Raw genomic sequence first — 26,558 nt, forward strand, 5'->3', positions numbered from 1 at the left:
GAGAGGAAATTAATGCAGATTTTTTGTGATTTTCAATAAGAAATATAAAAATGGTGATTGTCCCCAAACATGGCTGCAGAGTCATGGATGGAAAATTCATTTTTGGTGTTAATTAGACGACGAATTCTGATTAATAAAGGGTTGTTTTTCAGTCTACAGCATCCTATTTAGGTTTTACAAGCTGCCAATGTAGCACAACTACCACGGGAATATAAAATAAATGAGAATTTTTCAAATCATCCATGGTGGTTATTCAAATATCAGCGTAAAGTGACAATTATGCGACTAAAATCAATGTGACTCAATGCACTGCCACTTTGATCATTCAGAGGGATTTTCCTATAAAACCACTTGTATAAAAGTTCAAATATTATTAAATATGAAATGTTATTATCATCACTCTATATGATAAAAGGACCATGCAGTTTGACTTCACAGGAGTTGTGTACACATATCTTAAAATACGATAGAAACTTGTTATTAGAACTCTTTTATGTGTAATTTCTCTTCATTTTTCTTAAAAAGTTCAGGTAACACTTTAGATTAAGGTACACATATTCACCATCAACTAGTTGTTCATTTACACATTAGAGTCAAACTACTAGCTTATTGGTTATGAACAAGACTTCACTTTAAAATAGGGAACTTATTCTGAGTTAGAAAAACCTCATTTTTAGTTATTTTGACACAATTAACACTTGTAGTTTCATGTGTTGTTACATAAGAATAGACCATATTTGTTAGGTGTTATTATGAGAGTTATTAGGCCCATATTGAGCATATTAAGACCCTAACTCATGCACAACAACGTCCTTACTTACAATAAATAAGCACTAATTAGAGGGTTATTGAGGACAAACTCTTAACCAATGGCCTGTAGAATATGGTCATGTAGAATAAGGCATTAATACGTGTTTTATAATGACTAATACAGAGCCAATATACTGCTAATATGCATGTTAATTAACAACTAGATCAGGGGTGCCCAACCAGTCGATCGCGAGATGTGTCTAAAAATAGAACAACAATATTCTGTTTTATCGTTAATGTCCTATAACATAATCTTCCTGTGCCAGAATAATGCACTTGAACGCACCAAAGCTTTGTGATTGGCGTGACCCCATGTGTCGGGGCGTGGCTAGTGGGCAGTGGGCTCTTGTTCACTGACGTTGTCCGTGGCAACACGAGTGACAGTCCGCACACACACACAACCGCAATTATGGCAGAAGCAAAGAAGCCCAAAATATATCATTTTCACTCCGAGTGGGAGGACGGTTATTTTTTTGTTTATTCCAATTCAAATTCCATCGGTCTCATCTGCAATGCGAGCGTGGCGTGACGGCCGTTTATGTTTTTAAATGGCATCATTTTCGCTAGCACCCCCCCCCCCCTCTCTCTATTTGGACTGGTAGGTCTCGGCAGACTGGCAACTTTAAAAGTAGCTCTTGGTTCAAAAAAGGTTGGGCACCCCTGAACTAGATGATGGCGAATATGTGTACCTTAAAATAAAGTGTTACCAAAGTTCATATGTTTCCACTTGGCTTGTATTCTCCTCACAGTCCTTCCCTGCGTTTCTGTGTGAAATATCTCCAGAAGGACGTTGCTACTGGACCTGGAAGACGTTGATTTTGCTCGTGTTCTTCAGCGTTTGTCTCCTGTTGCAGAACCAAACTCTCACCACCTCTCGATCGTAGTTCAGCTCTCGAGCCATTTCCGTGATCTCTTGTCCCGTCGGCAGCGCGTTCTTGTCAAAGTATGAGTTCAGGACTTCGATGGCCTGCGGCGTGAAGCTCGTGCGTCGCTTTCGTTTTTTGGACGGTTCTCCGCCGACGAACTCCATGAGGTTCTGCTGTCCCTTCTGGTTCCAGTGCTCCGCCTCGGCCAGCCACTTCTCCAGAACCGGCTTCAGCTTCTGGGCGCTCTTAGGGGTGATGTCCAGCTTTTCAAACCTGCGGAGCCAAAGATATTCAGCAGGATATATATTACTGTAATTACATCAGCTTTAATCTAACAATACATCTCTTTAGTGAGGGTATGTTAATGGTATAGCCAGATTTTAAGAGACATAACAAGCTGTCGAGACATAGTTTTTTAAAAGTTAAATTATATAACATAAACCATAAAAGAGAAAGAAAGTTGATGTCATTTCGTTTATCATTTTATTTGAGTGTTGCCTCTTCTGTCTGGGTTTGTTTGACTAATGTAAAGGCCTTTATTCTCTTGTGAATGTGTGATGGAAGAATTATTTTTGAACGTGTGATTAACACAAGTTTCATGAACATCAGGCCAGATTCAACATTTTGTATTCAGGATTTGATGTCTGATGTGAAAACTGTGATTCAGACGTAAGCTGAAACAGCTGTTAGTAAAACGAATAAATAAAAAGATAACGCGTGAGAAATGTCTGTTCTATTTCATCCTTAATGACCGCCAGAGGCGGTGCTTTAGCACTGGATATCTTCTGTCTCGCGCATGCGTAGGTCGAATATTTATATCAACAAAGTCACGTGTGACCTCGTATGACCCCGGAAGGCATAATTTCCGGTGTTGTCAACGAGTTCAGTTCTTTTTCATCTTCTCGCTGCGCAGGTTACTACTTTTTGAGTAGAAGCCAAGCTAGCTTATTGAAAATTCGATTCTAGCTCATCGCTACCTGTAGCCTTGCGATCGTCTCGATCGGAGCTGCGGGCTATAAAAACGCTCGCCCTCCAAAGGCTGCGACGAGCTGTCCGCCCTCCCAAGGACCCAGGAGCTCCGGACCGGTAAAGAGCGGACGCTCTTGCACGTCAGCCGGTGAGATCGCTACCATTTATCGCTGATTGTGCTATCTATTCTCAAGCTAATGAGATAATTGTGTACAAGTTAGCCGAGGGCTCTCGCTAATTGTTACTGCGCTAGTGAAGGGAGCGTCTCCGCCCCCCTTTCACTGCATACATTTGGTTCCTTGCCTGTCCTATCGTTCAGTTAGCTGAGTGTTTTCGTTCAAGCTAACTGTTACTGCGCCAGTGAAGGGAGCGTCTCCGCCCCCCTCTCACAGCTCACAATTAGTTCCTGTTCTATCCTCCAGTTAGCTGAGTGCTCTCGCTCAAAGCTAACTTGCTACAGTGCTAGTGAGGAGAGTGTCTTCGCTCCCCTCTCACGGCGCACAATTGGTTATTTTATTTAATCGTTTATTTGACAGGGACAATGCACTGTAATGAACACTTAAAACATTTAAATGTGTCAAGCGTAACAGTGCCAGATTTAGCTTTGAGCTATTTTCCATTCCCTCACATAAAACATTTAAGGAAATTACTTTTTACAAACATGGTAAAGAACAAAATACATGATATGCAAAGAGTGGCAACGACATATAAAGTGCATCCATCCTCCAGTTAACTGAGTGCTCTCGCTCAAAGTTAACTTGCTACAGCGCTAGTGAAGAGAGTGTTTCCGCTCCCCTCTCCCTGCACACAGTTGGTTTAATGCCCGTTCCATCCTTCAGTTAGCAGAGTGTTCTCGCTCAGGCTAACTCGCTACGGCGCTAGTGGAGAGAGTATTCCGCTCTCCTCTCACGGCATAAACCCATTAACTGACTTCATTTTTCTCACCCCAGTTAGCAGAGTGCTCACGCTCAAGCTAACTACTATTGTGCTCACTCCCCTCCACTGCATATTTGTTTCCTGGCCCAGTTATTTACAGTCAGCTGAGTGCTCTAGCTATCGCTAGGTCTAACGGCTCTAACACCTGTATGGCTCCTCTTTAACCAGAGGATGGCCATGACCTTTGCCCCTCGTCTTGGCCTCGAGCATCTGAGGGAGGGCCTTTCGGAGGACCCGTGCATGAATTGCACCATCATGCCTCGTGCGGTAAGAGCTGCTAGACTAGCCGAGGTTGAACTACTGACTGAGGGTGGCCTTCCCCCTGCACAGTCGACTCCAGCCCAACCTACCCATCCTAGGCGTTGGGCCACAGAGGCTGCGGGTGCACCGCCCAAGAAGAGGACTAAGCCTGATAGGCTGTCCTCCAGGGTGGACCTACTCACTACTGAGCTAGCCCAGATGAAGTCACTCCTCTTGGCTCTCCATTCTGGTGCCCGTACAGAGCACGCCGCTGCACCCGATCCACCCGTGGCTGAGCTGGTTCTAGATGACGATGTGTTCTCGATGGCAGCTTCAGCCACTCAATTTAATGAGTATGACGGGGAGAGCCCATCCCATGCTTCTGGGCCTGGCTCCTGTACCTCAGCTCATGGTCCCTCGGAGGAGGCAGATGACGGCTCCATGGGTACCGTCATTCGCATGGCACTGACTCACCAGCAGCTGGATGCGCAGCAGCCCGAAACAGCGCCTGCCAGTGCGTTCTTTAGGCGCACTCCGGCACCCGCCACCCGCACTGTTCCTCCCTCTTGTGAGTATCTGAGGGAGTTACATGCATGCTGGAGGGACACTAAGGCTCTTTACAGTCTTACGTCCGATGGCCGAGCCTTGGTAGCCATGCAGGATGCAGCAAGAGTTGGCCTTGACCACACGCCGGCTGTTGAGCCTACCATTGCTTCCCTCATAGTTTCCCCTGACGAAGCTCTGAGGTCGGAGGCCAGGTGCCCTCGACTCCAATGTCGGGTCACTGATGACCTGCTCATTAAGGCTTACGATGCAGCGGCGCGCATGGGCCGTGTAGGCAATTCCCTCTCTCACCTCATGCTCGCCCTCTCAGCTTCCCTGCAGCAGGATGCTCTTAGCGCTTCCTCTACCAGCCTCAGTGACGCCTCATTACAGGCGTTCGCTCTGATGTCTAGAGAGCTTGGGCGCCTGATGTCCACTCTCGTCCAGACTCGTCGCCAGGTTTGGCTGGCACAGTCACCCCTGGGTGGTTTCCACCTTAACCCAAGGGTACAAGCTTCAGTTCCCACGCTGGCCCCCAGTCTACAGCCGGGTCAAAATGACCACCATAAGCGACCCGGCAAAATAAATCGCCCTAAACCAGGAGCTGTCAGTCCTCCTTGCCAAGGGTGCAATCGAGCCTGTGGACCCTATCTCACAGCCCGGGGGCTTCTACTCGACCTACTTCCTGGTAAGGAAGAAAGGCGGTGGACTTCGCCCAATCCTCGATCTGAGAGGACTCAACAAGTTCCTAAAGATTTTACCTTTCCATGTGCTGAGCATAGCGGACGTTCTTCGTACCGTGGCCAGGGGGCAATGGTTCACGTCCGTCGACTTGAAGGACGCTTATTGTCATGTGCCTATTGTGCCTCATCACAGGCAGTTTCTTCGCTTTGCCTTCAGAGGTCGTCATTTCCAGTTCAGGGTGCTCCCATTCGGACTCTCCCTCTCCTTAGACGACTGGTTAATCTGTGCACCATCCCGGTTACAGACGATCCAGGACACGGCTCTCCTTCTCTCTCATGTCGCCCGGCTAGGCCTCAGGGTGAACATGGAGAGGAGTTGTCTGAACCCCTCTCAGAGCCTAACCTTCATTGGGGTGGCTCTGGACACAGTCACTCAACCAGCGAAAGCAGTGTTCTCGCCCCCACTCCTGGTAGACGTGATGCTTTATTCTAGCAGCAGCCGACTGGATAAGCCATCCTGCTAAAACTTCTTTTTTTTTCCAGCTAGGTGAAGGCAGTGCTCTCGCTCCCGCTCCCTCTGCTGGTAACATGGGTGTAGTTACATCCCTTTTGTGTTCGGCGAGTAGGAGCGTTGCTCTACTCTTTCCGTTCAGCAGGTAGCTGGTGAAGGCTGTGTTCTCGCCTACACTGCATCTGGCATTCGTTATTAACTCAACCAGTGAGGGCGGTGTTCTCGCCCCCGCTCCTGGTAGACGCGCTGCTTAATTCTAGCAGGAGCCGCCTGGCTAGGCTGTCCTGTTAAACTTCCTTGTTTAACCCAGCTAGGTGCGGGCCTGTCCATCTGCTGCACAGACTCTGCTGTGGGACGCCTTGGCGTCTCCCCAACAGGAAGGACCTCTTGTCTTAGTTGGAGGGTCGGATGTGGCACCCCGACCCCTGCCACCTCCAGCTGTGGGTCTGGCCACTGGAGGGCCCGACCCACTGCTGAGCGACTGCATAGAGTCTGTCAGGAAGACTATTCTCAAATGCTAGGGCACCATCTACTCGTAGGCAGTACGAAAACAGGTGGAAACTGTTTTTTTTTACTGGTGCCAAGGGCGAAATGAGGACCCAGTACATTGCTCGGTACCTACGACCCTTGAGTTCCTGCAGTCCCTCCTGGACGACGGCCGGTGTCCCGCTACCGTCAGGGTGTATGTGGCTGCTATATCAGCTCAACACGCAAGGGCTGACAACAGCACAGTGGGGAGCCATAGGCTGGTATAGGGATGGGTACCGAGCCCCGGTATTAAACGGGCCCCGGGGCTGAATTATTAAAGACCGTGGTACCGTTAAGCTCCGACGTTATCGGTCTTTTTAACGGTACTGGAGACATGTAAAAAAGATGTCATGTGTATTATTGCTACATAAACATTATATTGCTGTTTTAGTTTCGCCAACTCCGTTTCTAAGATGCAAAAAGACTGCAAAATGCAGTAGTATTTTCGATCTCTCCAAACCAGACGAGAGATCTCTCTCCTGTCTGTGTGCGAGGGGGCGGGGCAGTTTACACACACGCAGCTGCTACATGCAGCAACACACACACGGAGGAGATGGCGGAGAGAACTAAGCACTAAAAGGTGTGGTTAAACTTAACCCGTCTCGATGTGGACAATGCTCGTTACCAAAAGTGCAATAAGAGTTTAGCATGTAAGGGCGGTAACACGAGCAATTTGTCTAAACATTTAGCAAAAGTGCTCCACATCCAGACGGAGAAATGCACCGGGTTCGACTGTCTTTCTAGTAGCTCTGTAGCCCCATCCACGAGTAACGTTTCCACGTCAGGTGTTACAGTATGTATGCTAGCAGCAACACACGGAGTTAACTCAATTATACAAACATGGGCTAATGATTAGAGGTACATTTATTTTGTTAAAGTTTCAGCCATTCTGTTTACAGTTCTGTCATCACATTATTTAATACCATTTGTTAAAACATTGTTGTTTCTTTTGATGTGAAATATTATGTATTTAATTTAAATAAAAAGCAATGTTAGTTTTGTTCACAATTTGTTTATTTTCATTTTTCATTTATTCGTTTATTTGAATAAGGACAATGCACATTAATGAACACAAATAATACTTCAAGTGTAAATATGCCGGATTTTAGCTTTGAGCTAATTTCCATCCGTAGTCCCTGACATACAACATATAGTTAGTTTACCTCATTTTTTCTCCAAAAGAACCGATAAAAGTACCGATAAAAGTACCGTTAAAAGACCGGACCGATAAGCGGTATCGATAAAAGTAGTAGTACCGTTAAAACCTTAACGATACCCATCCCATAGGCTGGTATCCCTCTTTTTAAGGGGGAGCTCTGAGGCTTCGCCCCCCGAATATCCCAAGGGCCCCTACATGGGACCTGCCCTTGGTGCTGGATGCCCTATGCTCGCCTTCTGTTGAACCTTTGTTACAGGAAGAACTGAAGTGGCTCTCAGCTAAGACTGCTTTCCCTCTTGCCATCACCTCAGCAAAGCGTGTAAGCGAGCTTCAGGCCTTGTCCGTGAACAGCTCGTGTCTGAGGTGGAACTCAGATGGCTCAGGTGTCACCTTATGGCCGAACACAGCGTTCCTCCCTAAGGTGCTGGCACGCTCTCATTTTAATCGGCCTATCCAGCTGGCACGGTTTGACCCCCCATCAGGAGAGGGGGAAGAGAGGTCAAGACTCCTATGCCCGGTGCGGGCCCTTAGAGCTTATGTCCAGACTACCGCAGGCATGCGTCAGTCTGAACAGCTCTTTGTGTGTTACGGTGGTCCTAGAAGGGGCTGTGCGCTCTCAAAACAGCGCTTGTCCCACTGGATCGTGGACGTCATTGCCCAGGCATACAAGGCGAATGACCGTCCCTTGCCACCCAGAGTAAAGTGCCACTCTACCAGGAGTGTCTCCACGTCATGGGCGACCTTGAGAGGTGTGCCCCTGGAGGACATATGGGCTGCGGCCACATGGGCATCTCCGAGCACATTCGCCAGATACTACAGGGTGAATGTTGCCGCCCCTCACCCGCTGGGTGTGGTCCTCCTGCAGAGTCCGCCTAGGCCATCCTTATAGGGGGAGTATTCAGACTTCCTCGTGACTCTGTTGGTATAGGTCATCCAGTGCTAAAGCACCGCCTCTGGCGGTCAGTAAGGATGAAATAGAACGATAGTTACGTATGTAACTACGGTTCTATGAATACTGGATGACCGCCAGAGTTTCTTGGTCACTCGGAATCTCGTGTTTCCGCGAGAAGATTCCATAGGACTGAACTCGTTGACAACACCGGAACTTATGCCTTCCGGGGTCATACGAGGTCACACGTGACTTTGTTGATATAAATATTGGACCTACGCATGCGCGAGACAGAAGATATCCAGTGCTAAAGCACCGCCTCTGGCGGTCATCCAGTATTCATAGAACCGTAGTTACATACGTAACTATCGTTTTAATGGACGGAAACAACTTCCATTATAAAGAGAGAATAGTTGCTGTTTCTTTACCCTACATTACTGAGGGAATCAGGGCTTCATGTTGGGTTCAGTGAAGTACCTGCAGATGGCGGACTGGCTGTACGCCGGGCCCTCGGTGGCGGTGAGCGCCTGGCCTACTTGCGTCTGCGTGAGACCGAGAGACAGCCGGCGGATCTTGAAGTTTTTGGCGAACTCTCGGATCTCGTCCAGATTTATCCCCTCCTCGCCGCTGATGACCTGTTGCGGCTCTACATTCAAAAGATTCAAAGGTTTTATTGTCATCTGCACAAAGCTACAGTGTAGAATCAGTGTGTGGATCAGTGAGTGGATCAGTGTGTGGATCAGTGTGTGGATCAGTGTGTGGATCAGTGAGTGGATCAGTGAGTGGATCAGTGAGTGGATCAGTGTGTGGATCAGTGAGTGGATCAGTGTGTGGATCAATGAGTGGATCAGTGAGTGGATCAGTGAGTGGATCAGTGAGTGGATCAGTGAGTGGATCAGTGAGTGGATCAGTGAGTGGATCAGTGAGTGGATCAGTGAGTGGATCAGTGAGTGGATCAGTGTGTGGATCAGTGAGTGGATCAGTGAGTGGATCAGTGTGTGGATCAGTGAGTGGATCAGTGTGTGGATCAGTGTGTGGATCAGTGTGTGGATGAGAGGGGGGGAACGTACTGCCGATGAGCTGGCCCACTTTAGCCATGTCTCCACAGCTGATGTTCACCGCGGGGGGCAGCGGGGGCTTCATGAGGGACGGCTGCGGGGCGATGACGATCGGGGACTGACTGACGGTCGTTACTGAAGCCTGGAGGAACAGAAACAGTTAGAAGAGACTCCCACTACACTCACATTAGACGCGGTATAGAGTGGTGCAGGAACGAGTCCTAAAACCCGGAAGTGCGTCAACATTTCCCCACTTCCTGTTCCCTCGAGTCAATGGGTTTTTAACTTAACTAGTTTTTGGAAAATATCTGGAAATAAGGTCTGTGGTTGAGACGAATTGAAGAGACGGATCACGTTTTGTTCTACGACATTAAATCCATCAGCAGTGACCCCACTGGTGATTTCTGAAGAGTTGACGTGTCTGAAAAACGATGGTTGTTACCAAGTGGCTGAATAGGACTACAGAAGTTGTCGAGGCCGTTGTACGTCATTACGCCGAACACGTAAACACTCCTCTAAGTTAGTTTGCCCTGTTCTGCTTGAAAGCAAGTACCTGCCTCCTGCAAACTGTTCAAACAAACGCTTCAACTCGTACCATTTAGAATCTGTATGTTTGAATATGGATCTAAAGTTGGCGTGACGTTGAAGTCGTGCTGCTGTACTCGGCTGTAGTGAAAAATTATAAAAGTAGGGTAGACATGTGGAGATTACCCGGCTGAACAAAACGTGCATTTATCAAACAGGTTCGTTTTCCACAGATCTTAATTTTTACAATATTCCAAAATCCTATGGAGAAATCCCGTTGCTTTTTTTGTCGAGGGAACCCATGCGGCCTACAAAAATAAGTCATCACTGCACCACTTTATAAGCTTTCAGTAGCTTTCGGTCTGTTTCAAAGCAGAAACCACTTTGTATTCCACCCAATCACAGACAGGCTGTACCTGTGAGATGGGTTTGGTGAATGTTGGAGTAGCAGCGACTTTGGGCAGAACTGCAGCCGACGTCACAGCACATCCGTTTCCCAGCGTGGCGATGATCTGACCCTGAGAGTTCAGAACCAGCTGGGGGGTCACGGTCTGGACCTGGAGACCCTGGAGACCCTGAAGACCCTGGAGACCCTGGAGACCCTGGAAACCCTGGAGACCCTGGAGTCCTTGGATACCTTGAAGACCTTGAAGACCTTGAAGACATTGAAGACCTTGAAGACCTTGGAGTCAAAGTAAAAGTCAACTTTATTGTCAATCTTTTAGTTTGCGTGTACAGACAGAGAGATCGAAATACTGTTTCCCACAATCCCGATTACAACAATACAAATATGTATAAAATATGTATATACTATATATACACAATCAACAGACACATGTATACATATGCACACATTAAGATAAAAACACAACAATCAATATATACAAAATAACAGTCACTTCAATATCTTTGGGAATGTACATTAGTGCAAAATTGTCCATAGAAGTGTAAAAAGTGTCTGGTGCTGGATTTGAGTGTCCTTGGATACCTTGAAGACCTTGAAGACCTTGAAGACCTTGAAGACCTTGAAGACTCTGGAGCGTTTGTGCAGCCCCTCCACCCAGAGAAGCTGGGTTCAAAAACAGCGGCAGGGTTCCTATGACCTGTAGAAAATGTTTAAAGGTCACCTATTATGCAAAATAGCTGCTGGGACTCCCAGCAGCTTCTACTGAAGCCTTCCGAGTAAATCGCCAGAACGCCGACACCTCCTCATCACTCCACCGCTCCCATGTTTTATTTTGTGTTGCCATAAGTTAGTCTCTCTCCGTTGGTGCGCTGGGCTAATGCTAATGCTAATAATGCTAATGCCAGCAAATACAATGGCGGCTTCACAAAACTTTTCCGAGTTTTACGGGGCGTGGTTTGCAATTCGCCCAGCCAATCAGAAATTGGAACTTTTTTCTCCCCAGGATAGTCCCACCTCTCTAGCAGGGACTGAAAAGGGGGGAAAAGTTCTCATGAACTAAGTTCTCTTTTTGGTATGAACGCAAAATCCCAGGAACTATCGGAACTAAAAGGGAAAAGTACGGGGAAAAGTACTCCGGTGTGAAAGCGCCTATTGTGTTCTTTTTAACCAAATCTCTCTCAGAGGGGCGTGGGGAGGGGCTCCTTATTTTCATCTAAAGTAACAGACAGAGAATCAGCACTTTTGAAACAGGGCTGAAACAGAGGGGATTATGGGATGCTGCAATGATCTGTTTGGTGTTTCAGCCAATCAGAGACAGGCTCTGTATATATCTGAGACCTGTGATATATTGATGAGAAACAGTATAATAGGGGACCTTTAAGGGTAGCAAACTGCCTGCAAATTACACCTTTACCCTTTTTATTTTATCATGAAGTCTATTGTATCTTATTGAGGCTGCAGTCAAGTAGGAGAACGCCATGAAGTAAAGGAAAGATGACAAGGGGAATTCATGAGGAAGAAGAGACTCCCTCTACGCTCACATTAGACGAGGTATTATGCAACTGCTGCAAGGAAAAGTGGGCCAATGTAATGAAAGAGAACACGTGTCAATGAAAACGTCATGGCAGGTTATTCTCCTCCAAGTTATATCTTGCCTGGTCCAACACCAACTTCATGTTGAGATACATTTCATTACATTTAGCTGATGCTTTTGTCCAAACGGCTTATAATAAATGCAATAAACTGTGACGATACAAACTCAGTACAGCAAGAAAAATGCAGATATATTTGGTTCAAATACGACCAAACCATGGTGCATTGGCAGTGTAAGAAAACGTTTTTACAGAGTACTTGTCCATTGACAAGTGAGTTTGGCAATTTACTTGTCCGAATACATTTTTCACTTGTCCAGAAAAATCGATCGGCATCGTATTTTACATTTTCCCACGGTTTTTACGACACCGCTAACGTAAGTGAGCAGTAAGATTTTACTGCATCACACATAGGGTTGGGTATCTTTTGGATTTTAACGATTCCGGTTATGCTTTTCGATTCCGGTTCTTTTCGGTTCTCGATTCTGGTTCTTTGAGAGGGTAAAAATAAGTCCCATGACAAACTGGGAGAAAAATATATTTATGAAAACATTAAGTCAAATCTGTATTCCTATTTACAAATCACTTCATCCTGTTTAATTTTGTTACGGTTATTGAATCCCGTTATATAAAAATAATTGTTTAGTTAGTTCTAAGTGGTGCAGTTTGAGAAAGTACAACTGGCCCAGTCTCCTCTGATGTTACACTGCAACCTGCCTGTGAGACAGAGTCCAACCAAAGTCTGTGTGTCCAACACATGTCCTGCAATACACGTGCTGCAGCTGCCCAGCCACTCACTGTTTGTAAAAGTAAATAAATAGTATTTTCATTTCAATAATTTACTTTCTTTACCCTGCTTCATAAACAATACTGACATCCCGGTGCTCCTCCGAGTCTGGGGGTCCGGGGAAGTGAGGACAGCGCGAGGACACAGACAGGGAGGCTGCTTTACTTCATAAAGGAAATGGCGGTCAATATTAACAACATAGGAGCTAAAACGCGTAATAACCTTCATTACGTGTTAGGGAAATAAAATAAAAAAGTTTGACAAAGATGAGGCTGTTAAACGGGCAGCGGATCCGCTGTGTGTAGAAAGAGAGAGAGAGAGAGAGAGAGACGCTGAGCTGCACCGTGCAGCGATCAGCTGATCCGGAGCATAGAGAGAGAGAGAGAGAAGAGAGAGAGAGAAAGAGAGAGAAAAGAGAGAGAGAGAGAGAGAGAGAGAGAGAGAGAGAGAGAGAGAGAGAGAGAGAGAGAGAGAGGAGAGAGAGAGAGAGAGAGAGCCGCGGGGCTCCGCCTCCGCCTCCTGTCCTCACAACTCTTATTAATCCCGGTACCGGACAATTGTTATTTGTTCTTACTCGGAACCAAGTTTTGCTTCCCAACCCTGCCACTGTGCTACACGTCCCGCCCCGCCCCCGTCTAACAGTACAGAAAGCGGCAAGATGCATTTCCTTAGGAATCGACAAGCAAAACCACAACAATGGCGGACACGGGCAATTTGCGAATGAGTTCTGCCTTTTGTAAACTGAATTTATCAATAATTTGTCAATAAATAAGGGCGAAAAACGTCACTTGTCCATCGGACAAGTCAATTGAAAGATCTACTTGTCCGATATTGTAAATAACACGTCCCGGACGGTGGGACGTGTGCTTTTTCGCACACTGATTGGTTTCAAATAGGCTAAACTAATGGCGTGCTCAATTTCTTTATTTGTGTGTTATTGGTTTAATTTAATGTCCAAGGTACAAGCAAACCAGGTATTAAGTTTGCAACAGAAGATGTGTTTTTGAGCCAGGATAGCAAACAGGTGTTTTTTTTGTTGAAGGGTTCCTGGGTCCCACCGATTAGCCAATACCGAGCATCATATGATACGCTGACACCGTCAAATCCTTGTTGCTAAATAAACCTAGGCCGACTTCACAGCAACTTCGTAGACGGGCACAACTGCATTATGGCAATATCACCTGTAGTAAATGTTAATATGTCTGTATTCTAGCACTTTAAACAAGAGAAATAACCTCAGCATAGTCCTCCTTTATCACACTATACAAACTACACAGTAACACAATATAAAGTGAGTGTGATTATTTGGCAGCACCCACCTGTCCCTGAGCGTTGGTGATCAGCTGGCTGGTGATGCCCGCCATGTTGGACATGTTGCTGGTGATGATGGGGGTGGAGGTGAGGGAGCTGAGGAACTGAGGCTGAGCTCCCAGAGAGGCAGCGCTGATCTGAGAACAGGAAACACAGCAGGTTTAGTGAACTCAAAACAGACTGAACTCATAAAGCGCTTTATCCAGTCTTTACTGTGGAGGAAATTCTTAAAGGTCCCCTATTATACTGTTCTTTTTTTACATGTCTCTGAAGTGTTTGTCTCCAAACACCAAACAGATCATTGCAGCATTACCCATAATCCCCTCTGTTTCAGCCCTGTTTCCAAAGTGCTGATTCTCTGTCTGTTACTTTAGATGAAAATAAGGAGCCCCTCCCCACGCCCCTCTGAGAGATATTTGGTTACAAAGAACACAATGGTGCTCTAGGAGCCAGTCCCCAACTCCGGGGACTTCCGGCGGGGACTTCGGGTGGCAGTATACGCCGTGAAGTGGTTTGCGGCCTGCCAGTAAACCCAAAACAGAGGAAGAAGAAGTGACGTCAGCGGCTTCATTTGCCTAATCCTCCCCCAGGAACTCATTGCGGTGTGAACGTGATCTGCTTTAGTTCATCAGAACTAAAAGAGTTCTCATGAACTGAGTTCTCGTGAACTATTGTGGGAAAAGAACTTGGTGTGAACGCCCCTAGTTACCTTGGTTGGTGATTGGCTAATGGTTACACAAGCCAAAAAATCGTTATGACATCATAAAGTGGCCAAAATCTGATCAGCTCATTTTCAGACAGGTTTTTATAGAAATGGATCAGGACAAAAAGAGAGAATCTTTGTTCCTGTAACTTTCAGAGTCTCTTTCCACAGAGGGGACACATGCTGATGTAGAAGAGACATGAAGAAGAGGGGACACATGTTGATGTAGAAGAGACATGAAGAAGAGGGGACACATGCTGATGTAGAAGAGACATGAAGAAGAGGGGACACATGTTGATGAAGAAAAGACATGAAGAAGAGGGGACACATGTTGATTTAGAAGAGACATGAAGAAGAGGGGACACATGTTGATGTAGAAGAGACATGAAGAAGAGGGGACACATGTTGATGTAGAAGAGACATGAAGAAGAGGGGACACATGTTGATATAGAAGAGACATGAAGAAGAGGGGACACATGTTGATGTAGAAGAGACATGAAGAAGAGGGGACACATGTTGATATAGAAGAGACATGAAGAAGTGGATTTTGCATAATAGGTGACCTTTAAAGTTGAAAGACGACAGCACTTCCTCGCAGCCACAATCGTCCTTAATGATATAACACAGTACAGAAAGTATAACTAACAGAGGATCAGTCTTACGATGGCGGGGTTGATGGAGAGTCCTGCGTTCTGCAGCGCTGCGAGGGAGATGTTGGACTGGGAGGAGGAGGAGGTCTGAGCTGCAGACACCTGAGGGACAGGTGAGGGAGACGTCACCTGGACCTGAGGCTGGAACATCGTCTGAGCGCTGGTCTGGAGCTGGGGCTGCAGAGAGTTCAGGACCGTCGCTGCTGAGCACAACAATCAAGTTAGTCAGTCTCAATCTTTATTTATTTATTGTTAGGAAGATATCACTGGTCTCCGGCTTGAGCTTCAATCTCAGGATCCATGTATTTCTGATCCTCTCAAGAATGGAAGTAGTCATCACATACAACTAGTTCCTGAACAGTGTCCTTCACATGCTGATATACAAGGTAGGTAGTTACACAGTCACAAGATGGAGGAATACCGGTTCTTGTAGGTAATCATACATCCTGTCATGTACAAAATACTGATTTTTTTCCTCAAAATGTTCGAGTTTCTCCTCAAAAAGTTCGATTTTTTCCTCAAAATGTTCGATTTTTTCCTCAAAATGTTCGATTTTTTCTCAAAATCTCAAAATTATGACTTTCTCTCAAAATCATGACTTTTTCTCAAAATCTCAAAAATCTGACTTTTTCTCAAAATTCTGACTTTCTCTCAAAATCCTGACATTTTTTCTCAAAATCTCATAATCCAGATTTTCTTCTCAAAATCTCAACATTCTGAGTCAGTGTTATACTGTATGTCCAATGTGGGATTAATAAAGTATCTATCTATCTACAGTAGCTATCTAATACAGTACATATACACATTTTTGTCACAGATTTTCACACACGGTTGTTGTGTTACCCTGGAGGCCAGCGAAGGGCAGTTTGAGGAGGTTCCCGGCCGTGTTCGCTGTAGTGAATCCGGGGAGAGAGGCTACGTTAGAGGAGGGTAGCGTGAGGACAGCGAGACCGCCCCCCCCGATGGATCCGGCCATGCTGAGGGGGATCAGCATGGGCTGGCCCAGAGACCCCGTCTGAGCCATCATCCCCGTCAACAGGGAGGCCAGACTCTCCTGGGTCAGCACCTGGGGAGGAAGAGGAGGAAGAGGAAGAGTTGGTACCCGGGGAACTCATTCATCTGTTTTTTTACTGGTATACTGGTTTTTACAAGGGGGATTTTAGCGAGCTAATACTACATCTTTCTACATTTCAATAGTGAGTGTTGGAGCTATATGTCATCAAGTCCATAAGGACAGAGAACTGGAATCCATTGGTCGATGTGATTGCTCGTATATCACATAATTGAAGTCGTTTTAAATTGTGCCAGTTTTTAATGATTTATGATTTATTTTATTTGCATATTGACTGGTTAATCTGCCATTTCATTTGTGTTGTACAGCTGTATTCATCTGCCTGTATTATTTTGTGTTTTATCTGTTGTAACTTTGTTCATGCTGCCCTCTTGGCCAGGTTGCTCTTAAAAAAGAGATTTTAATCTCAATAGGCGCTTTCCCACCGGAGTACTTTTCCCAGGAACTAGGCCGATAGTTCTTGGGATTTTGGTTTCACACCAAAAAGATCTGGAACTAGAACCTAGTTCGCGCGAACCTTTTCACCCCCAGATAGTCCCTGCTAGAGAGTAGGTACTTTCCTGGGGAGGAAAAAGTTCGTGGGTGTGTCGGCCACACTAACAATTTCTGATTGGCTGGGCGAATTGCAAACCACGCCCCGTAAAACTCCGAAAAGTTTTGTGAAGCCGCCATTTTATTTCCTCGCATTAGCATTATTATCATTAGCATTAGCCCAGCGCACCAACAGAGAGAGACTAACTTATGGCAACACAAAATAAAACATGGGAGCGGTGGAGTGATGAGGAGTTGTCGGTGCTTCTGGCAATTTACTCGGAAGACGCTAACCAGCAGCTTCTACTGAAGCCAGTCCCCAACTCCGGGGGACTCCGGGAGGCAGTATACGCCGTGATGTTGTTTGCGGCCTGCCAGTAAACCCAAAGCAGAAGAAGAAGAAGTGACGTCAGCGGCATCATTTGCGTAATCCTCCCTCAGGGACTTATTCCGGTGTGAACGCGATCTACTACAGTTCCAGGGACTAAAGAGTTCGGGGGAACTAAGTACCGCAAAGTACTTGGTGTGAAAGCGGCTATTGAGACTTTTTACCTGGTTCAATAAAGGATCTATATATATATATTATTGAACAGTTTAACATTTCTTTGTTTTTGTTTTTGTGTATAGTATATGTTTTATTATTTAATTATATTATTTAAGTTAGTTAAAGTAGTTTTATGTTTTTATTTTAAAGGCATCTTTGGGCACTGGGTGATTAGAGCACCTGGTGTAATTGTATATATTGGAGACAGGTGGTGGTGGGAGCAGAGCACTAGTAGGTTTATCGTTTTCTACCAGGGTGATTTGAGCAGGACTAAACAAGGAAAGCCAGACTTCAGCAAAAGGAGTAAGACACCTGTTCATTGTACTTTTGTTATAGGAATAAAATGCACTGAACAAACAATCTTGTCTGTAGTGTTGGCGAGATGAAGCCTTATGAAGCTTTGAAGCTTTCCAGCCAATTGGTTCGCAAAAGGGTTCATCTCATGAGGCTTCATCATGGGCTTCATTTGAACACAAACTCCCTGTTGGTCAAAGTGTGTAAAACAGGCAGATTGGACATCTCAACAGTGTGCTCTATCTCATACCGAGTTCCCAATGAGTAAAGCCGTAGAATAACTCTAAACAACGAACATAAAATCATATTTTCATGTTAACAATATTGTATTTATTCCAGTTGAATGATTGTGATTGAAAAGCCTAAGGAGGCTGGTAAACATTGCAAAGAGGGATTTGTATTCCTTAATAATATTCGTAAGCTTCACCATGTTGTAGCCTGAGAAAGGCTAAACCATATCAAAGAATACATTTATTAACTACATTATCTCATTTAGCTGTAGCTTTTATAAACAAAAAATAAGACGTATTGACGAGTCGTTGAACCAGGGACGCAGCGGTTATGAGTCAACTGCTTTCCAGCTGAGCCACACACACTGAATCTACCTGAAAACACTGAACCCTATTTATTCCTGTATTTATTCATTTATTGATGTTTTTATTCCTACTTTTATTTATGTTTTTATTTATTTATACTTATGACATTTTCCGACCTCTATATAAGTGAGGGTCTGAGCTCTCTTAATTCCATCGTGTCATCGGGCCCGGGTACAAGAGGGGTAATATCGATCTTATTATACATCCATGGGTAATATGAGCGTTGTGGTTCAACCGATCTAAAGCACTTTCTGAAGCAGTCACGTGGTATTGAGGGGCAGAGAGGCTTCGTTTGTCATCGGTGACGTCAGAGTTCCCGTTAGCCGGTAATTACCGGACTATGACCGGTAAAATATGCTGAAGACCGGCAAATCTAAATCTCTCCGGTCAAAATAATTTCCCCTTAGCGCAATACCGCATCAGTTGCGCCACTTATGTGACAGACAAGAAGAGTCAATTCTAATGTCTAACACTTAATGTGGAGAAAGAGATGTCCTGTATGGGTTGATTGTGCGTTGATCTGTTGGTAATGCCTCGGGGTTCCGGTGGGCATGTAAACAAATGCATAATGCTGCGCTATACTTTGTGGCCTCACCCGGTTGCATAGCGACGCTTATTGTTTAGGTGTCTTTTAATAAGCAGGTAGTCATATCATTAGCTAGAACTGATCGATATGGACATAAACGCGAGTGAAGTCTAATCTGACGGGAGAGAGAGATCAGCTGCTGCTGACGAGTCGACACGCAGCTCTGCATGATCCCCTGCAGCGGTGAGCGGAACAAAACACACACTTCAGGTTAGAATATCACACTTAGCTATTTTAATTACCTCTCAAACTACCTAAACTAGTTATAGATATGTTTAGTTAGTCGGGTCACTCATTACTGGATCCGCGAGCTGCATGATACTGGCGGGCTGTCAGGAGAGGGAGAGAGCGCTCCGTTTATTATTCCCGTGTTATTGTAAGTTACTGTACACTTTTGAATAATGTAGTTAATCTACTATAATTAGTTTGTTTAATATCAAATCATATCAATTTGTTTTAAAGCTCAATAAATAACAAAGAAGACCTTTGACCGGCACTTTTCTCATTTTGTCCGGAAGATTTAAACTTTAACGGACATTTTGACCGGCAAACAAATATTCTAACGGGAACTCTGGGTGACGTCACTGGCCCAAAACGATACAAGCCTCGATACAAGCTTCACCAAAAGCTTCGGGGATTACTCGACACACGCTCCGAAGCCTCGGCGCAATACGTAACATCACTACTTGTCTGGACTTGGATAATTCCCTGCGTAAGATCCGCTATCTGGTGCCTCAGCGGCAGTTTACGTTTAAGTTCAATTTCTGTTTTACTTTTCTATGATTTTGGCCGCCACATTGAGTTTTAACAGTATTCATTAAATGTTGTTATTGCAGGGTCGTAGTCGGGAGTTTTCCTGAATAACTGGACATGTTTCTTCAGTTTGGAGACTGTCTGTTTACAGGTGTTTGGATCAAATCTGTGTGAACAACAGTGTGACAATGCGGTAATAGTGTCTTGCTTATGTTATATATAATAATATCGTTTGTGAACCCATTTTATAGAATGAAATATAGAAATGTTTGGTCCATCATGTTGTGGTTGATATCTAGAAAATGTAAAAAAAAAAAGGGTTCAGAAAATCCGTACCGAACTAGAGACAGATGAGAGGCTGGGAACATTTAGATCTTCTACAGAGTTGACCTGATTGATGATTGAGGCCTATTACGGCCCGTCCACACAGCAGCGTTTAAAAAATCTTGGAACGCTTCTGCCCATTCACTTTGAATGGGGTGACGTCACTTTGCCTCACTTTTCGCCGAACTGCATTGTGGGAAGCAGAGCGGAGATTTTCAGGATTTTCAGGATTCAAAGTTGAGCAATGTTCAACTTTTGAAGCTGAGGTGGAAGCGTCAGCCAATCAAATCCCGTTTATGCAAATCTGACAGTTCAAGCGCTAGCCAATCAAACCGCGTGTATGCTGGGAGAGACATACCGCAGGTCATTTCCTCATATTCCAAAACATGGAGGAGAAATTAGCGGTAGGGAATCACCCGGTGCTTTATGACCAGTCCCTATTTACCTACCGGGATATAAACCGGAGGAGCCAGGCATGGAGGGAGGTGGCAGAGACAGTGGTAGGTTTTCGCCTGTTTGGGGAGTTTATATCCAGTTTACTTCGGGCTTTTTTGCTTCCTATGTCGGGGGCGGGAGATTCATGTGATTGGTTGTTGGTCGCGTTGCTCGCAAAAAATCCCCAAGCTTCAGATACGCCCACCTCCAAGATTTTTTTAACGCTGCTGTGTGGACGCTCCGTTAGCGTATTCACAGAATGTACGATAGTTATACTTAAAGATGGAAATACGGAACATAATTACCACTAAAATGTTCCTCTCAAAACGGTAAAAATGTCTTATTTCAAACATTGTGCCATAAGCTACGGAAGAGGACCACATTTATTCATCTGATCTGACCAAGTGATTTCTACTTGGTTAAACTTTTTTGATTAAAGTCAGAATTCAAAGACACATGTGGCCCTTATCCTCTTCTGGAAAAAGCACAAATTCTGGTATTATTTGTGTTGTTTTGTTTATTTGTTGAGCTGGATAATAGCTGCTTTTAATTGAACTATTCATATCTTACACTGCACTGTAACTTTTATTCATGTATTTTTTGAATAATTTTTAAATGCCATTTTTTTAATGTCTTTCATTTTTGTAAAGCACTTTGAATCGCCTTGTGTTGAAAGGTGCTATATAAATGAACTTGCCTTGCCTCCTGTAGGAGCCATGTAACGTACAAAGTGATGCATTTTGTTTCAATACAAATTAGTTTTGTATTAGTTTATATTTGGGTAATGGTTTGTATTATTATTATAAGATATGTGTTTGATCGCAATGGGTTGGTTGGTTTGGGTCACATGGATATGGGCGGCACTCATTATAATCCTCTGTGTGTGTGAGGGTGACACAGGGTCGTTGTATTTTTTGTGAACCGCAAGCTTTAGGATTGCTTTTACAATGTCTATGTCTACCTAAAATAAGTTGATCATCTCATTTTTCATTATTATTCACTACAAATTTCAGCAAGTGCTTTTTGTTGCTTGTCATACAACAGCAAACAGGCCCGGCCTCAGCCTCTCCGAGACTTTGTTTGTTACCTGCTGTCGCTACACCTCCTAAGACTTCAGATATTAACGATGTGCTCTGTGTTTGATGATGGATCGTACCTGAGGGCAGCTCTGCATGGTGATGGGCATGTTGGCCTGAGGATGAGACAGAGACAGACTGACAGCAGGAGGCATCGTCTGGACGGCAGGAGCAGAAACCTCCACAGAAACCAGACCTGCAGGAGCACAGCAGGGGGGGGGGGGTTACTGACATGGCGGGGCAGGGCAGCTTTGTGTATAGAGTATATTTCATTTATGTGGCATTAAAAACACCAAGTAATGATAATAATAACTTTCAGGGGACCCAAGGTCGCTTTACAGAAAAACAGGGTATATGCAACGGAGGAGTATAGCGATATTGTAGGTGAAAAAAAAAAGAAATTAATACAGAGACGGGGAAGGGGTTTAAATCCCAGGAAAATAAATCTGAATTTCCTAATCCACTCTTTAGTGTCCCCTGGTCTCCCAGCTGTGTGCGTCACTCTTAGTGTCCCCCTGGTCTCCCAGCTGTGTGCGTCACTCTTTAGTGTCCCCCTGGTCTCCGTTGTGTTTTGAGCTTCTTGCAGCGTTTGGTATCTGCAGCTTTGAGTCAACTTGCTGAATGTTTTTAAGAAAAAATTAAGAATTCTGAGATTCTCTGAAAAACACAGGAATTTTGAGATTTTTTTGAAAAACTAAGAATTTTAAGATTTCTTGAAAGAAGTTAGAATTTTCTAATTTTTTGAAACATTTCGAGATTTTCAAAAAAACAGACATTTGGAGATTTTTTTTTGAAAAAGTTTGAGCTTATATATAATAGACTTTTTGCACTACTTTGTATTTTTGTATTTTATTATATATGTTGCATTGTTGGAGGAGCTCAGGTCAGAATCATTTCATTGCTCTTTCTACACTGTAGCTGCTGGGCATATGATAATAAAACCTTTGAATTTGAAATAATACAAAAAAAATTAAACAGTTAATAAAATAATAAGTATTTATCTGATATATGAGCAGTGTTTACCGACTCCCCCAGGGTTTTGGGGCCCCTCCTGCGTGCCGCCGGCCTCAAATTTCACCTCACTCGTCTCCTCAGAAAGAGAGGAGGGCAGAGACGCGTCCACCTCCACCTCCACCTCCAGAACCCGGATCGTCTCATTGCCCGACATCACTATCACCTGCAATGATCATAATAAGCCTTGTCTTTTACCTGCAAACCAAATCTACCTTGCACTATTTCTATTATATTCTATGTTATTTGTATTGACTTGCACTATTTTATCTGTTGTATTGTGTTGCACTGTTGGAGGAGCCTGAGACCTAAGATTTTCATTGATATATATACACAGTAGCTATGTACAAATGACAATAAAAGCCTTGAATCTTGAATCTACCTACAGGTACAAATACAATATCCTGAACCTGAACCTGATGTGAGAAATGTGCAAAAGAAGCGTGATTAAAACTGTTTCTCTTGTTCAGGTTTTTATAGATAAAACTGAGGTGTTCATTTGTAAAATAAAACAATTTGAAACTGTACAAATAAATAACCTGAACCTGATAAGGACGAAAAAACTGAGACAAAAAGAGAAAAATGTGCAAAAGTAACTTACAGCTGTCCAGGGTTTTATAGATAAAGCTGTGGTATTCATTTGTGTTTCAAAACAATTTGAAACTGTACAAATCTCACTCAATCAGCACCCGAAGGACCCGAAGCTAAAAACTAAATTCACTTTTCCTACTTCTTTATTTCTGCCAACTTAAATACATGTGTTCAGAGGTGGAAGTAGTGGAGTACAAATACTTCGTTACTGTACTTAAGTACATTTTTCTGGTATCAGTACTTTACTCCACTACTTATTTTTCTGACGACTTTTTACTTTGACTTCTTACATTTTGAACACAAATACCTGTACTTTCTACTTCTTACATGTTGAACACAAATACCTGTACTTTCTACTTCTTACATTTTGAACCCAAATACCTGTACTTTCTACTTCTTACATGTTGAACTCAAATACCTGTACTTTCTACTTCTTACATGTTGAACACAAATACCTGTACTTTCTACTTCTTACATGTTGAACACAAATACCTGTACTTTCTACTTCTCACATTTCCCAAACAGGCTGGTTCCTTTAGTTTGAATGTGTGTTTGGTGGCGTGATCATTATTATTTAGAGTCATTGCGTGCCTATTGATTTGAACACGATCCGTGTATCCATCATTTCCTGGTCTTCTCTAAAGAAGAGGGACCAATGAAAACGTTGTCATGTTGCCGTTGTTCAGCATGGAAACATTCATTAGCTAACAATGACATTATTATTCTATTAATATAAAGGGAGGTCAGGTACTCTTTAAAGCAGCTGCTAGTTATGGGTACTTTTTACTGAAGTACATTTCAAAGCCCTCTTTACTTTCACTTGAGTAAAGAAGTTTAGTCAGTACTTCTACTTTCACCAGAGTATTTTTAAACACGAGTATCTGTACTTCTACTTGAGTAAAGGATGTGTGTACTTTTGCCATCTCTGCTTGTGTTGAATCTGATTAAGACCTAACCGCTGAGTCATGATTTGCAATAAAGAAGGAAATGACAGCGTTGTTGGCGGCAGGTGAAGAGAGACGGTGCAGGAAGAGAGAGGAGGATGCATACCTGGAGGTGTTTGGCAGGGAATGTCAAAGTGCAGGAGGATTTAAATGGCTGAATAAAGACGTCTGCAGTCAGACAGTGAATGGCTAAGGAGAACAGGAAGCCGAGCACATGTTAGGACACAAAACACAACATCACAAATGAGAAGAGCATGAGTACATATAAAACAATGATAGCCAACAAGCAGCTTAAGCAATGCAGTCTGTGTGAAGAGCATTGCTTAGGTTTGCTAATAATGTCATTATTAAGCATGGCAGGTTTAAGACACTGACGAGCATTAAACGGCAGGTATTATAGAGCGGTGCAGGGATGACACATTTTTGTAGGCCGACCCGGAAGTAAGCTGCTGGTTCCCTCGACAAAAAAGCAATGGGATTTCTCCATAGGATTTAGGAAAATAGCTTGAAATAAGGTCTGTGGAAACTAACCTGTTTGATAAATGCACGTTTTGTTCAGCCGGATAATCTCCACATGTCTACGCTACTTTTATAATTTTTAAATCATAAATCTAATCGCCAGATGCAAAATGCTAACGTTATGCTATAAAGGAACTACAGCCGAGTACAGCAGCACGACTTCAACGTCACGCCAACTTAAGATCCATATTCAAACATACAGATTCTAAATGGTACGAGTTGAAGCGTTAGTTTGAACAGTTTGCAGGAGGCAGGGACTTGCTTTCAAGCAGAACAGGGCAAACAAACTTAGAGGGAGTGTTTACGTGTTCCGCGTAATGACGTACAACGGCCTCGACAACTTCTGTAGTCCTATTCAGCCACTTGGTAACAACCATCGTTTTTCAGACACGTGAACTCTTCAGAAATCACCAGTGGGGTCACTGCTGATGGATTTAATGTCGTAGAACAAAACGTGATCCGTCTCTTCAATGTGTCTCAACCACAGACCTTATTTCCAGATATTTTCCTAAATCCTATGGAAAAATCCCATTGGCTCTGAGACGAGGGAACCAGTAGTGGTAAAATGCTCACTTCCGGGTTTTAGGACTCGTCACTGCACCACTCTATGAGGTGACGAAACAGAAAAGCAAGACCTGCAGAACGTGCCGATATATAAATGATGGCGCATCCTCATATGGATGTTAATCAGTTCATAATGGTAATGTTATGTGGGCACATGGAGGGTGACAGCAGCACACAACATACGTCTTCAGAGTGTTTTCAGGGCGCAGAGAGGTTACAGTAGAGAGAGAAGATGGTGCGTTAACACACAGGTGAGTGTTACCTGCTCATTGACAGTGAGGGGGGCATCTTTGGCGGGGGGGTCCTGGGAGTTCATGGCTCTCTGCACCTCCCAGTCACTGTCTTCCTGACATCCTGCATACAAGGAGCAAAGAACGAATATGCTTTATTTGTCAAATGCACATTAAAGTTATTTTGTCAAAGAAAATCTGAAGTCTCCTCCAACAATGCAACATACATAAGATCTGCCCTAAACACAGACTCAAAGGGGCGGTATTCTGCTGATGTTCAGGTGTATATCAGTATGTAGTGTCTCTACTTTAAAGAGTCCTCTCCCTCTGATGTTCAGGTGTATATCAGTATGTAGTGTCTCTACTTTAAAGAGTCCTCTCCTGCTGATGTTCAGGTGTATATCAGTATGTAGTGTCTCTACTTTAAAGAGTCCTCTCCTGCTGATGTTCAGGTGTATATCAGTATGCAGTGTCTCTACTTTAAAGAGTCCTCTCCTGCTGATGTTCAGGTGTATATCAGTATGTAGTATCTCTACTTTAAAGAGTCCTCTCCTGCTGATGTTCAGGTGTATATCAGTATGTTGTGTCTCTACTTTAAAGAGTCCTCTCCCTCTGATGTTCATGTGTATATCAGTATGTAGTGTCTCTACTTTAAAGAGTCCTCTCCCTCTGATGTTCAGGTGTATATCAGTATGTAGTGTCTCTACTTTAAAGAGTCCTCTCCTGCTGATGTTCAGGTGTATATCAGTATGTAGAGTCTCTACTTTAAAGAGTCCTCTCCTGCTGATGTTCAGGTGTATATCAGTATGTAGTGTCTCTACTTTAAAGAGTCCTCTCCTGCTGATGTTCAGGTGTATATCAGTATGTAGTGTCTCTACTTTAAAGAGTCCTCTCCTGCTGATGTTCAGGTGTATATCAGTATGTAGTGTCTCTACTTTAAAGAGTCCTCTCCTGCTGATGTTCAGGTGTATATCAGTATGTAGTGTCTCTACTGGGACATGTCTCCATGCTTTAATGTTCAAAAAGCTCTTTATGTTTCTCATACTGCCTGTGCTGCAGCACCTCTTTTCACCCTCCGTCTGAAACCAGAGCCTCGTCTGCTCTGATTGGTTAGCTGGCCGGCTCTGTTGTGATTGGTCAACCTCTTAGAGATGTCCCGCCCCTTAGCCAACACATACAATGTGTTGGAGCACTAGCCAATAGCGTGAGTGTTCCATAGTGATGTCACTATGATACAGAGTTTTGAGTTGAAATAAATGAATCATAATAGTTGTAAAGTACTATATAATATTTTGTGTCATAGAGACTATGAAATGATTTTA

At 44.0% G+C, this 26,558-nt stretch overlaps 1 protein-coding gene across 7 annotated transcripts in view; it reads right to left on the reverse strand.

Annotated features, from left to right (window-relative positions):
• Positions 1-1,402: 1,402 nt before the first annotated feature.
• LOC117483820 (POU domain, class 6, transcription factor 1-like) overlaps positions 1,403-26,558 on the reverse strand; it is a 26,359-nt gene continuing 1,203 nt past the window's right edge. The window contains exons 2-13 of one of the 7 annotated variants that reach the window (XM_034132152.1): positions 25,269-25,360; positions 24,030-24,112; positions 22,401-22,554; positions 21,458-21,573; positions 16,010-16,232; positions 15,179-15,369; positions 13,822-13,950; positions 10,706-10,820; positions 10,134-10,399; positions 9,205-9,334; positions 8,612-8,780; positions 1,403-1,949 (exon numbers count right to left, since the gene is read on the reverse strand). In XM_034132152.1, coding sequence (XP_033988043.1) covers positions 1,604-1,949; positions 8,612-8,780; positions 9,205-9,334; positions 10,134-10,399; positions 10,706-10,820; positions 13,822-13,950; positions 15,179-15,369; positions 16,010-16,232; positions 21,458-21,573; positions 22,401-22,545 — 1,830 coding nt within the window. In that variant the 5' untranslated portion in view covers positions 22,546-22,554; positions 24,030-24,112; positions 25,269-25,360 and the 3' untranslated portion in view covers positions 1,403-1,603. The remainder of the gene's footprint in view (positions 1,950-8,611; positions 8,781-9,204; positions 9,335-10,133; positions 10,400-10,705; positions 10,821-13,821; positions 13,951-15,178; positions 15,370-16,009; positions 16,233-21,457; positions 21,574-22,400; positions 22,555-24,029; positions 24,113-25,268; positions 25,361-26,558) is intronic. The other 6 variants (XM_034132146.1, XM_034132150.1, XM_034132149.1 and 3 more) reach the window with 6 other exon arrangements.

Source organism: Trematomus bernacchii, unplaced genomic scaffold (assembly GCF_902827165.1).
Source record: "Trematomus bernacchii unplaced genomic scaffold, fTreBer1.1, whole genome shotgun sequence".
Taxonomy (NCBI): Eukaryota; Metazoa; Chordata; class Actinopteri; order Perciformes; family Nototheniidae; genus Trematomus; species Trematomus bernacchii.